General features: G+C 36.1%; 1 protein-coding gene across 2 annotated transcripts in view; it reads left to right on the plus strand.

The window, feature by feature from the left end:
• LOC147916025 (uncharacterized) overlaps positions 1 to 2,939 on the plus strand; it is a 48,749-nt gene extending 45,810 nt beyond the window's left edge. For both annotated transcript variants that reach the window (XR_015553594.1, XM_087436431.1), the window contains one exon: positions 838 to 2,939. Coding sequence is in view for 1 of the 2 variants with exons in the window: in XM_087436431.1 (XP_087292557.1) it covers positions 838 to 925 (88 nt within the window). In the remaining variant the exon portion in view is untranslated. The remainder of the gene's footprint in view (positions 1 to 837) is intronic.
• The last annotated feature ends 12,121 nt before the right edge of the window (positions 2,940 to 15,060 follow it).

Genomic DNA, 15,060 nt, shown 5'->3' on the forward strand with positions numbered 1-15,060 from the left:
ATGTTTGGCAGACTTTACCAGTGAAGCCGTCTCGTCCTGGGATTTTCTTTGTTGGGAGGTTTTTGATTACCATTTCCATCACCTTACTCATTATTGATCTGTTCAGATTTTCTATTTCTTCATGATTCAGTCTTGATAGGTTGTATATTTTCAAGAATTTACCCATTTGTTCTAAGCTATCCAATTTGTTGGCATATAATTTTTATGGTAGTCTCTTATGAGCCTTTGATTTTCTGTAGTATCAGGTATAATGTTTTCTCCTTCATTTACAGTTTTATTGATTGAGTCTTCTTTTTTATTTTTTAATCTACCTAAAAGTTTGTCAATTTTATTTTTTTTTAAATCCCGCTCTTAGTTTTGTTAGTCTCAATATATTTTTTGATTTCCCTTCTGATTGCTTCTTTAACCCATTGGTTGTTCTTTAAGTATATTATGAATTTTCCACTTTTCTTCCTGTATTGATACTAGTTTCATACCATTGTGGTTGGAAAAGATATTTCATATGATTTCAATCTTCTTAAATTTGTTATGATTTTCTTTGTGGCCCAAGAAATGATGCTTCAGAAGAATGTGTATTCTGCTGCTGTTGGATGGAATGTTCTGTATATGTCTGTTAGGTCCATTTGGTTTAAAATGTAATTCAAGTCCAGTATTTCTTTATTGATTTTTCTGTCTGGATGGTCTATCCATTGATGAAATTGTGGTATTAAAGTCCCCTACTATTATTATATTGCTGTTTATTTCTCCCTTCAGTTCTGTTATATTTGCTTTATATATTTATGTACTCCGATGTTGGATGCGTATATATTTACAATTGTTATATTTTCTTGATTTCAGTGGGCTTTCCTCCAGGTGCTCCCAGACCACAGCCAAGAGGGGCCGGAGTTGGGTCACAGGCGACTTTAGAGTCCACAGCCAGGACTGAAGACCATGTGCCTATTACCCAAACCATGGGCAGGTGTGACTCCTCTTAAATCTCTTGGTCTATGGTGCTTCTGGCTGGACCAAGGCCAAATGGAGCTTTAGCCAAGGCCATAGGGGTATGGAGCTCTTTCCAGGTCTGTAGCTGGGACCACTGTCAGTGAGTCAGCCAGCTGGTGGATCTACCTTCTCAAAATGGCTCTCTTCAGTCTTGGACTCCACTAGGGTTTCATACCTGGATCCCAAAGCTCCCAGAAAATCACCTTTGTCCATAGATGGCTGCAAAATTATTATTGCTGGGTTGTAGGGGGGACACAAGAGAGGACACTCCTGTTCCACCGCCTTGCTGAGGCAAGGTTTGAGGAAGATGATTTATAGTAAGCTAAAACAACTGGGAATTTCAAACTCATGAAGATAAGAAAAAAGCCTCTTGCATGTAATCATATCCATGCTTCATATATATAACTTTGGAGTTTTGAGCTATATAACATAAGAGCCCACGTATTTTTAGTCTTTTTTTAGGAGATTATTTTGAGGACATTTTTCTATAAAATCAATCGAAATGAATACTATCAGATATTTAGAGAGGACAAATCAAATAAATATTCTTTGAAAATATATCTGGAATATACTTAAAGCAATCTTTACATTTGGTGACATCGAAAGAGGAGTATTTTCATAAATAAAAACTGAACAATGCCCTAATTACATGCCTATCACACATAAAGAGCTCTTTGTTTATTCTAGTTAATGGAATCTGTTTACTAAATTCTAGTAGTCTATGTTGAAATATATAAACAATGCAAATCAAATGAAAAGAAAAATTACATGAGGTTATTAACTAATAAAAATGAAATTATTCTCATCACAAAAAAACATCTATAATTGGATATAAGGGCAGACTATCTTAATCATTATGCAAATAGAATCAGGGTACTTTGAAATAATTTAACTTTTTAACTTGCTTCATCTAGATGAAATTCTAGATGAAGCAAGTTACTGTTAGACACTGTTAGCTTATATGGTGCCTTTGCATAAATTAGAACAAAAAGGTGCCTATTCTAGGTGGACATTTTCACACTCTTGCCAAAAAATCCTGGTAAAACACTTGACAAGAGAAACATGGGTTACATTTGTGATCAAGCCATCTTGTGGGAATCTCCACCTGTACAATTGTATGGGTCAGCCAGGACTTGGATCTAAATCTTCCACTGATAATGCCCTTATCCATCTATTCCAATGGAAGCAGAGAGATGAAAAGGTCAGGTGGAAATGAATAATTACAGAGGAAGAGCGTTAGCTTACAAAAAAGCTAGGATGAATCTAAAAGGTGCGCGCGCACACACACACACACACACACAGCCCAACCACTAAATTGTGAATTGGCAGCAATAAAAGTCGATTTTCACATGGTAGTTTTCAAGTGACAGGAGAGATAAAAATGGCAGGAAGGCAGGCTAGCAAAGCAAAAGTCGCAATATTGGAAATGAGAGATGATTAGCACACTGAGGAACATTTTAGAAGTGGAGATGGAAAGAAAAGTTTAACAGCACTGCATCACTTCTTTTCTCTTCTTTTCTTATGATTGCTTTCTTGAAATCCTCTTAACCCAGAGCTAAGTGGATTGCAAAAAGATCCCCTGCTACTCACCAGAATAATATTCCACTGGCACTACATATGCTACTGGAAACAAGGAATATTTAGGATTAAGGCTTGCAGATGGATGGAAAAAAAGAGACTACATATATGAAAAATTCAGAAAATAGTGACCAATAATCTACCCTGCGATTTAAAGATTTATATTTATCAATTAAAAAAAAACATTCAAAACAATTCATGAATGGAATTAGTATGCAAAAGTAAGCTAAAGTTACTATAAACTTCAAATGATTTTCTTTGACATGGTTATCATATAAAATAAAGAGTAACAAAGCAAGACATTCATGGAAAGTAAAACAGAACTGTTAGCCTTACCAGAAATGGCAAACTTCTTAATAAAAGGACATCATTTATTTTGCTCCCTCTGGTTCAGTCCCTTTTTCTCTAATCACTGTCTTCTTTTGAAATAAACTATTCCCAGGAACAGTTGACAGTTCAGTCGATAAAATCAGTGGGAGGAGGAAGCCGGAGTGGGGATCAAGGTTATCAGCTCGTGCTAAGAGGAAAACTAAACCTGAAAAATGGGTGCTGACACTCATACATGTCCATCATATGTCTTGCGGGGATGGAACCAATCAGTAGAAGTTAATTCCTCCTGATCCCTTGGCAAGAGTTTTATTGTGCCTCTGATATCCATGGGATCATGGAAAAGAGAAGGATACTGACCTCTGCCAGTGCCCTTTGAAAGGGAAACTTGATAAACGTGGACCTGAAACTGACAGTGATAATCAACCAATTCCTGCCTTGATTAATAGTACATTCTTTAGTCTCTTAATGGCTCATAATTGCCTGTTGAAAAGAATGAATAGAATAATTTTGGTAACATACAAATTTAGAATGCAACTTCCTGAAAGGAGCTGCTTTATAAAAATTGATGACAAATTAGCTTTAGGAAAAAACCTAATCAGAGTGTAGACAAGGCTATTACATTCAGTTCAATACAGCTCCAAAAATATTAATTGAATGCCAACTGTTTTCAAGGCACCGTGGCTTCAAGTTTCTTTCCCCCCGTGGACTATTCCCCCATGGACTTGGGGTTAAGAATCACTGATGTAAGAAACCATCATCTCTGAAAACCAATTCAGAATTTCAGTGGAGTTTTAGGTTTACTCACTAGAATAAAGGTAAATGTCTCTCTAGTCAGTGCACTAAAAATGAAAAACCTCAAAAATATATATTCTCCAATATCTGATAATAATAACATACTCTCCAAATTTGAGGACAAAGATAGAAATCATTACTTTTTTGCTATGCTAACTGTTTAAATCCTAAATAAAACACATGAAATAAGAGGTTGTTAGTCTAATATGTAATTGAACATTAGCAAATGGGCACAGCATATGTCTCAAATATAATCAGGGACACCAGGGTATCTCATAGGTCAGAAAATTAATCAGTCTTGAGTAATATAATCTATTTAAACATAATTTGAAAGGTCTTCAGTGATCATTATTGTTTTGGTGGAAGACTTGTATCCACAAGGAGTCTGAAAATGACTTCTAAATTTGGTATTGTCCATGGTGGCTCCAACATCTGGTAAAAGGGAGGCATAAGCCATCCAGTCTGATGGGCACCACTTTTCCCAGAAGAGGAAATGAATTCATTTATTTATCATCATGTTAATGTAAACAACACACACGACATGAGCCAGGCAGGACATTGGGGAGAATCAGTAGAATAAGACATGAGTCTTGCCTTCAGGGGACACTAATTCACCTTATTGAGGGTAAGAGGGACAAGCCAATTGATAATTGCAGAACTAGCATAGAAGCATACCAGGCTGCTCTGGAAATGCAAGGGACACATCTAAATTAGACTTGCTGCGGCATTAGGGAAAACCTAATTTGAGTTACAAAAGATGAGTAAGAGTTACCTAGATGAAATAGGGGAAGAGCCATTCAGAGATGGAATGGCAAGGTATGAGGACTTATCAGAGCCCCATCTATCCTGCTGGCGTACCTTGAATAGTCTCATCTCTTAAGCATATACAACCTCATTGCTGCAATGCAGAATTCACCAACTAGCATTTGTGATCCTGACAATTTGTCCCTCAGAGCAGTGCTTCCTAAAGTGTGGTTGAGGTGTCAGTCTACAAACTGTTAATGGGTAGTGATGGGATAAGACAGAAATCAAAAGTGTTTAGGATTTTAATAACCGTTTGCGTTGCTGTGATATTCAAGCACCTGATGAGTGGCCTTGTTTCCTTGAACAGGATATTGAAAAAAATGATCTGCATATGACTGTCATGGGTTGAATTGTGTCCCCCTCCAAAGTATGTTCAAGTCCTAACCCCAGTACTTCGGTACCCATTACCTACATCTTTGCAGATGTAAGTTGAAGGTGAAGCTAGGATGAAGAGTCATTAGGCTGGGCCTTAATCCAATAGAATAGGTGTCCTGATAAGAAGAGGTAAAATTGAGCACAGGCACAAAGAGAATGCCACGTGAAGACCAAGTCACATGAGGAGAGTGCCACATAATGACAGTGGCAGCAATTGGAGCACTGCAGCTGCCAACCAAGGGATGCCAAGGATTGTCAGCAGGCCACCCGACCCTAGAAGAAGCAAGGAAGAATTCGCCTTCACACGTTTCAGAGAGAATGTGGTGGCTCTCCTAACACCTTGATTTCGGACTTCTAGCCTCGATAGCTGTGAGACAATAAAGGAAACTAATACAGCTATGAATTGGAACACAAACAATAGTCCTTTGTCACAGGTAGTTTGAGAAGTTCTGCCCTAGGTGAGGGGAAAAATTAAATCAGCATTGGCACAGACAGGGGCCATAAACGACCCAGAGATAAGCAGAGTCTAAGGAAAATTAACAAAAGCAGCAGAATCAGACAGGCAATGGAATTGAGGAATTCCTCCAACAGGGGATAGCGAGCAGAGAAGCTGCCACTCTGCCTGTGAATGTCGGTTATCCATGAGACATGCTGTACCCTCTCGGGGCCCCATAGGTTTCTAAAGAAACTTAATTTTACCCAGGTCATCTGAGGATTTTCAAAAATGTTTGGGAGAGGAATACATGGAACATAGAAATCAATAAATGGGAACTTTCAACTCTAAAATGTAAATGTAATAGTTATATTGTAGGTGATAGATAGAAATCATACACTTCACTTGCTGTGCATCAGGCACAATCCCAAACCTTTACAAATATTCTCATTTAACATTCACTTGAGTAACCTTCCCAAGATTAAACAACTAGGCAATGGAAGAGCCAAGCTCCAAATTCAGATTTCTCTGACCCTAGTGCTCCTGTTTTTATCCATAATACTTTGTTATTTCCCCAGAAAAAATTGAATGAAGCATGTTTTATCTGTTGGTGAAGCTTGAAAATATGTACTTATATCTATGCATGTATACAGTCCATTATTAACCACCCAATGAATGCCAGGCACAGTAATAGACAATTTCCTTTTCTTAATTCTAATACTCCGTTGTTAACCCCATTATACATATGGAGAAATAAACTCTGGTCATTTCAACGTTTTTAGAACTGAAAGAGAATTTAAACTCAGGGTTGACTCGACTACCCACCCCTCTTCCATGGCCCCATTCCATCTCTCAGTACTAGGGTCAGATTCCATAGTGAAGGCAAAAAATAGAACCCTCCGGAGGTCCTGCGTCATGGAGGTGGGTAGCTTCTCCATCTGTTGTTTGTCTTTCGGTGCCTTCGGACATATGCTTTCAAGTAGTTTGATGATGTTTAGAAGAAAGGACATGGGAGCAATATGAACATTTTCCCTCAAACTGATAAATTCTGGGTTAATTACATCCCACACTATTTCCTCTGTGAGAGTACACTATTTTCTCACCAGAAACTGGGGCAAATCAAGAGGCTCTCAGCTATTTGGAAGGAGAGACCACAGCTTAGAAACTCACTGTCTACAGAGTAATTTAACAAGTCAAAAATCTAGCAACTGAGAATTAGTTTGGGGATTCTGAATAATAAAGGACTTGATTAGAGGATCAAAATATTATAGTAGTTAAGATTGTGGACCCTAGAGATAGGATTCTTAGGTTCAAATCCTGGGGATATTAGCTGCCTGATATAATCTTGGGACAGTCACTTAACCTATTTGTGTCTTAATTCTATTGTCTGTAAAATGAGGATAATAACAGTAATATCTACCTCATTGGGTAACACAATGTTGGCATACAGTTTGCATTATATAAATATTTGCTAATATTAAGAGCAGCTCTCAGGTGTCAGCAGGAATTGATGTCTGCAAAACTATTACACAATTTGTAGTTCAAATGAAAGAAAACTATCTACCTGTCTGGCAATTCATGTTTCTTAGTTGTATCTTCTATTTTTTACCTCCTCAGAACTGATCACCTCAGAAAAAGGAAGCAGCTCTGTATGTGGTTTGCTTGAAAGTAGAAATGCATCTTATCTATGCTTAGTCCAGCCCTTATCTTTACAAACATATCTCTTCCTCTACCTTCTTTATGTTTGCCTTGCCTTGGCTTACTTTGGCAACAGAGATAGTGGTACATATTTTAAGAACTGAGAGCCAGAAGACCCAAGTTCTACTTTTATTGTGCATATTTCTGTAGTCACTGTAATTCGATCAGCATGTTTCCTTGTGTGAAAATTGGATTGATAAATCCCTGCCCTGCTTATTCCAAGGAGATTTTATGAAGGCAGAAGTGAAATTACTTTGAAAAATGTGCAACAATAAATAAATAGAGTAGGTAAACCTGGAGAATCTATTTATTTAGTCATAAAGACCAAAATAATGCAGTTTTGCTGTAAATAAAATGATGTGTATAAAAATTGTATGGTTTGAGGGAAATAGAATGAATTTTAAAACGTATCTTGAAAGACACATAATGCAATATGTACCACTCTCTATAGTTACCATATAGTTTCTCTATAGCTACCATATAGTTTCTCTATAGCTACCATATTATTATATTTTTGTTAGGATAGATGAAGAATGTGGAAAGAATTCAAGAAGTCATTTTTTATGAACATCAGGTATACAATTAATGATCAAATCTCTATCAGTATATTCATCAAACAATTAACGAATTCCAAGGGCCTCCTCCGTATAAGGCAGCATGGGAAGACAAAGTAGAGGAAAAGGATATATTGTGAGGAAAAATTAGGTCACAGGCACAGAACAACGTTCTTAGCATTTGTTATCTAATATATCCTTAAAAGAATACTAAGACACAGATGTTATTTCAATTCTCTACATAAAGAAGCAAGATCAGAGAAATTTTCTAATCTCCCCCTGGTCACAGAGCTAATTCCAAGCAGAGGCTGGCTTCAAATCTAGATCTCTGTAGAGGCAAATCTAGCTCTATTCCATCACATCACATGAGGCCCAGGCATCCAGGGACTTTTCTTACTAGTTGGAGATGAGTTGGTACGTGCATAAAATAACTAACCTCGAAAGTGTAAGTGATATCAAAGAAATAAAATACTTGAAAGACCTTAACGTCTTTGAAAACCGTAAAACTGAATAAGAAATATGAGATGTTAATGAGAAGTGCCAAGAGTATCCTTTTAATAATTGACAAGAGTGCTCAGAGGAATGGCCAGACACGCAAGCAGTGGCGGGGTTTGAAATACACCTTGTAGTAGGGTAGGACAACTAAGGATCAGTGGGTTTAGAGGCACAGAAGTGGGAAAGATCAGGATGTTCAATTGATGGCCTATTTGATGACATATTATTTGAGGTTTAATTGAATATGGCAGTCAAAGCTATGATAATAATTTTGGTTTTATACTTTTTCTCCATACAGCAATCTCCAGAATCAGCAAAAATCAGTGATCTTACATTTGTTATCAACATATTAGAGTTTTTCCATCTAAAAACCCTGTTCTTCTGCCTCAGTGAGTAAGCAGTTGGAGCCTGAAATGGAAAAGGCACACTTATTCCTCATGAAACATACAGGATGCTCTTAATAGACAAATCAGGAAGGTCACTGGAGTTGTACAAGTTCCCCTTGCAGAAAGATCACTGGATTTGAATTTAGAAAATCAGATGTAAGCTTCAAACTACTAAATATACTATATGTTAGACCTTGGATAAGGTACTTTGCATCCAATTTTTTCTAGCTTAAAAACATAATACTACTAATAATATTCACTAATACTTATTCAGCACATACTTTAATGCAGAAGTTGGCAAACTAAGGTCCTCAGGCTAATTCTTGCCCTCCACTTGTTTTTGTAATTAAAGTTTTCTCTGTTTGCAGAAACACGTTAGTTTGCATGTTGTCTATTGCTGCTTTCATGCTCAGCAGAGCTGAGTCGTTGTTACAGACATGGCATTATCTGAAAAACCTAAAGTATTTACTCTCTGGCTCTTTATGGAAAAGGTTGGCCAACCTCTGATCTCTAGCACATAACTCCTTTATTCCTTACCACAACACTATAAGGTAGTTACAGTTATTATCCACATTTTACAAATGAAGACACTGAAGTGTTGAGATATTTAGTAACGTGGCCAAAGTTACAAAGCTATGGAATGGAGGAGTTGGTGTTAAAATAACTACAACACTAAAATTAAAGAATACTATTGTAATACATGGAAAAGTACATTGTGAAGCATGAAAGATTCATGAATCAGCTTTTGAGAGGCAGTGTGCCCCTAAAAATCAATTTCGAAGCTACATAGAAGTAGTTTCAAATTCTGGCTTCTCTTCTCTGGTCTCTGTGACTTTGTGCCAACTGCTTCAACTGAGTCCCCATCACCACATTTGTAAATTGGAGTAATTATACTTACTTAGCGTAATTTTGCTGTGAGAATTAAAGCAAGTGAACGTAAGACACATCATAAAGCATGATACCTTGTGAGTGATAAGTTAGGAGGATACTTCTACAGGCTTCCTAAGCTTAGTTTTCACAATACTTTTACTTACCTCCTTTACAATATTTAACACTGTGTTTTATCTCCTTGCTTAACTTCCTTTCTCCTTCATTAAACTGAGCCTCTCAGAAGGAAGAGATATTGCTTTTTTGTTTCTTTGTCCCCAGATTTTTGCACAGAGTTTGGCACAAAGTCGGAGGCAGTAAATACTCATTGGCTAGATGACCAGTTTCTAAAACACAAAGGTAGTAGATCTTGTCACACTCATTCTTTGCTGGCCACAATAAAGAGAGAAAATTTTCATTTTCCATTTTAATATTTTTATGTTGTAAAGACTGATGCTTCATTTGTTGGTTCTGCATTATGGTGAGGCCTGGGATTTATTGCTGCATTGGGTAGTCAGCTGTAATAAGCTGACTACCCAATTCCTTCTTGGTAGAATCCATGAGGTAATCAAGATGAAATGTGTATATTATTGGATTCAGAAACATACCATATTACTTATTCAAAGACACTCTTAACTCATCCAGGAACGTGCAACCAATCAGAATGCTTAATTTGCTGAACTCTGTTTCTTTTCACTGGGGAAGGAAATGAACACATGTTAAAGGTTGTTGGATGGCTCTGCAATCCTCCTGTGAAAATTTCTTAAAATGGTTTCTCCTCTATCACAGTAGCCTACTTAATTCACTTAAGAGTGACTACTTTTTCATATGCCCTGAGGCCTTAAACCAATATGTATTTTCTGGTCTACTAAACATCTGTCAGTGCTGGTGAGGTATCCTGATTCAGGTCTCAGCCATGCTTCCATCTGTGAAATGGGAGTCGTGATTCCTCCCTCACAGATTTCTTAGGAAGATGAATTGAAATTACAAATACAAGGCAGCTGGGAGAGTTCCTGGAAAATTATGATTTCCTTTATCGCCTTCCCTTTTTTATCAAGAAGGAGCACTGAGGTTTAATTAGTAACATATAGATTATTCTTTCCAAGGAAATCAGACCAACAACAAATAAAATAAAACAGACTAGACCAAGTAAAGGCCACTTTAGACTTTATTGATATACCTGATATATATGTGTGTGTGTGTGTGTGTGTGTGTGCATATATACACATATATAGATCTATTTGTGTGTGCATATACACATATATCTATATGTGTGTATATACATGTAATTATATGTATATATTAATTTCTGTTACTCATATCTTTCTCCAATCAGACTGCTCATATTCAAATCCTCCAACACTCTAATCTCTAATAATTACTATCCCTATGATCTCAGTTGCTGTTGAGGAAAATTATGTAATAAGCACTCAGTAATTGTTATCTCAGGTTATTAATATATTTAAAGTATTATTGGCTCTTAAGCTGAGGCTTTCTCTTTTCTTTCTTTGATTGTTTCCATCCATTTCTATCTCATTTCAAAAATATTTTATTTCTACCTTATATCTATCAAGCATTGTGCTAGGAAGTGTAGATACAAAATGATCATATAATTCTTGACCTCAAGAGATATGAAAGTTAGTCACCTCAAATACAGTACATTTTGGACAATAGCAGAAGTAAGTGTAGATAAGAAAATAAATGAATGAATCATGATATAGGCTACTTAGTAGACAAAACAATGAATTTTTTGTTAAGAAATATATGAAAGGTAATGAAGGCATATAGAAGGCAATAAAATAATTTGCATGCCAGTTATAAGACGACTTCAAAATTCAAAGACATTTGATCTGAGACTTGAAAGTTGAAGACATTATTTTCCCAGATGTACAAATCTGAAGCCACAACTCTGAGCAGAGGAAAAAACATTAGCAAAATCCAAAATGTATGAAAAATACTGTTATGTTTTTGGAGAAGTAGCTTGATATTGCTGTAAAATATAGATTAGGAGTTAAGTGGCAAGAGTTAGTATTAATTAGGTAAGCAGGATCTTTATTTGTCCAACCAATGAATTTGAGGCTTGATCCTGTTAATGGAGTTGTTTAATAATTTTAGGCAATGTTGTGGCATGATTATATTTGCATGATGGAAAGATTATTTCAACAATAGGAAATTTGGTAACAGGTATTTGGAAGATTTAAGGATAAAAAACAGGATGATCAGTGTTGGGATTTTTGTAATAACCTAGGTAAGAGTCAATGAGGACCTGAAGGAAATAATGGTCAATGGACAAAGAGATAGATACCTATAATACCAGAGCTGTGCATGTGTGTGTTTATTTAACGAACAAATATTAATGGAATTTATTGCCTAATTTGATGCAGGGGGTAATAAAAATAAGGTCAACTTTCTGCATCCTGTTCATATCATCATTAGCACCAAATATCCTATGTACTTAAGGAATAAAATGAATCCCATTGATTTTTTAACCTTCTTAATCTTAACTCTTCTGTTGTTATGTAAGACCATGCACAGAAACTTTCTTTAGGATTCAGGATATAATAATTTCGTATGAAATTTTTGCATCAACATATCTAATTAAGGCCAAAATTAATGCTTAATGTAATCATTTCTGATATACTTCTTTGTGGTCAAAGTTAGTGAAAAATTAATCACTTCTTGTAGTGCTTTAACAACATATTCATTGTTATTCATCATTTCATTCAGTGAAAATTTAATATTATAGTTAGTTTTATAAGGAATAATAATTGTGTGCTAACTAAACCAGTAAGACTTCCCCATCCAATTTAAATCCACATTTCTTCATAGGACTCATCATTGTGAAATCAAGGAAAATTACACTGAAATAATTAAAACAGAAATAAGATATTTAGCATTTTCAAAGTACATCACAAACTTTTATTCATTTTTATCATGAGCCTTAAAATAGCACTATGAGTATTACAAAAAGAGATTATTTTCTATTAGAGGTAGCTTTGACAGTGTAGTGATTCATTTGCCCAATTCGTATACTTGGTAAGTGTTGGACCTTAAACTTGAAGAGACCCAGGTTCTATAATGTGTTCTTTTCATTAATTATGCAGCCTCTTGGTAGAAATTACTTGTCTATTGGAAATTCTTCCTGAGGATTATTAACTGACAATACTATTTGGCTCCTCTGATAATAATTAATCACAAATTTAAATTCATGACTTATCTTTACTGTGTTGATATTCTTAAAACTTTTGAAGAATGTGTCTAACTTTGTTGCATTGATGTAATTTGACATGAAGTACCTATTGGTGTCCTAAAATCACCAAAGTGTAGCAGTATTTCAGTGAGAAATTGAGAGAAACTGCCATTAATGTACCATATTAAGCAATGTTGGGTGTAAAATGATGAGACCCTCTAGAATGGCCTAAGGAAAGAGCAATTCATATAAAAATCTGTCCTTGTTCTAAAGAAAAATACAGAACAACTCAGGAGAGTTTGGGATTCTACTTTTCATTCAAAACCTATAAATTTCAAAAATAACTTCTAAAAGTTGAATCTAAAATTAGAATTTTTTATAAGAAAAAAATGCCTAGTAAACTTGATTTTAAATAAATAGTTGTACTTCAAAAGTGTAGATATGTAATCTTTATATCCTGAACTTGGGATAAAAGGATCACGCCCTATATTTTTGTAGCAAGCATAGGTAGGACCACAGCATCTGGCAATTGATAGGTATTGATAAATGCTCAATGAATGGATGATGGTACACCACTTCTAGGTTTCTGGAGCAACCAGTTTCCCATTCTATTCCTTACATACACGTTCACACTCCAACACAATATTACTCAGTCTAATCAATGAAAGCCAATGCACAGATTTATCCAAAAGCTCATATCCGCTTCTGCTAACTAAGCAATGCCTATATGGTATTGAAAATGCCCAAATGGACATATACAGGGAAAACAGGGCACATCCATAAGCAAGTACAGCCTCCAATCTCATGTTAACCTAGAAAAATATGCTTGATGAGGACTACGGAAAATCCCAGAACATACTTGGGATTTTTTAATGTTATGGAATAATCACATGTATTTTTCAAAAAGAGCATTATTTTCAAGAAAGACAGGCGCTATTAATAACGGGAAAATCCTGCTCTTAATGGCTTACTCAAGAAAGAAAGAAGAATGGCTAAAAGTTGATATTAAAGGCGGAGAAGGAAAATTAAAGATAAAAAGAGAGGGAGGGAGAGAAAGAAGGAAATACAGTAGAAATCTTCAAATTGTTTGTAATTATAGGCTTCATCTCTCTAGACTGTACTTTCTTTGTCTGCAGTATATTTTTCAGGTCTATTCTTGATCAATTTTTCTATGAACTATGAGTTTTCTGAAATTAGCCACTCTTATGGTGTATTGTTAGAATGAGGATACTTCAGGATATAAAAAGACTTGCTCTGATAGAATAATTTTCATTATAAGTATTTGCTACGAGATCCTGTGTAGTAAAGAACTTAACTTTGCCCCAAAGGAGATCTAGCCTTTGCCCTTGGCTCCTGGGAGGTAATCTTTGTTTGCTTGGGGGACTTGGGGTAGCCAGATAATAACCTGTGATTTAGAGTGAGAGCTGGCCATACCTCACGGTGAGGGCTGGATGTGCCAGAAACAGCAACAATATGATTTATAGTGTGGGCTTTGAGTAATGAAGTATCAATTGATCTAGAGACTGAGATCAACCACGTGGACATCAATCAATCATGCCTACATAATGGAGCCCCAGTAAAAATTCTGAAATCGAGGCTCAAGTGATCTTCCCTGGTTGGCAACCCTCTGTGAGTATTGTCACACATTGATGCCAGGAGAGTAGCACAGGGGTGACAACAGAAGTTCTGTCTTAGCACTTCTCCTGGACTCTGCGTCATGTGTCTCTTCCTTTGGCTGATCTTAATCTGTCTCCTTTCCCCATAATAAACCATAACTGTGAGTATAACAGCTTTCAGCGTGTTCTATAAGTCTTTCTTGTGAATTATCAAATCCAAGATTTTGATAATTTTTGACCTCAAACTTGCAGTTAGTGTCAAAAGTGAGGATGATCTCGTGTAGACTACTGTGGTCCCTTTAACTCTGTAGCTAGGTAATTCTCACAGCTAGCCTAAACTCTTGCAAGACCACAATAGAAACAGCCAACTTTGAGCTCATTGCTATTCAAATTAATAAATTTTTAACACCTACTATCTGGAATGTCCAGTATTATAGGTTATGGGTGATATAAAGGAGGATAAAAATTAATAGTTCTCTAGGATCTCAAAACCGAGTGAAACAGACAAACATACACCGCAATTTTAATGCAAGACATAATGTAGTGTGATGTGTTGAAACAGACAAACAGAGAAGAGAAGAGAAAAGCCCCTCCTGACAGCAGGGAGTGGGCTTGGCACTGACAGCTAGCCCTTGGGTTGCTAGAATCTGGCCCGGCACTCTCAGCTCAGCCATGCTTTTCTTCTTTTGTACGTGAATAATCTCATAGAACAGCAACATTAAACAAGGCCACCCTGTGACGTGATACAGTAAGACAAAAACAAGACCATTCTATAATCATTTCTAAGAAAAGGCAATAGCAAGAACACTATCCAAAACCCCAAAATGACCAAACATCCCCTTTCATCTCTGATATGAGCAACTACTGCTGTTGTTTTGTTTTTTAACAATTATAGCTTTTGACTTGTTTTGTTTCTCCTGCCTTTAAATAAGATTAATAAAAATGCATAAGCATAAAATAA

This window comes from Ceratotherium simum, chromosome 11, assembly GCF_057802395.1.
Source record: "Ceratotherium simum simum isolate JZ-2026a chromosome 11, ASM5780239v1, whole genome shotgun sequence".
NCBI classification, from domain to species: Eukaryota; Metazoa; Chordata; class Mammalia; order Perissodactyla; family Rhinocerotidae; genus Ceratotherium; species Ceratotherium simum.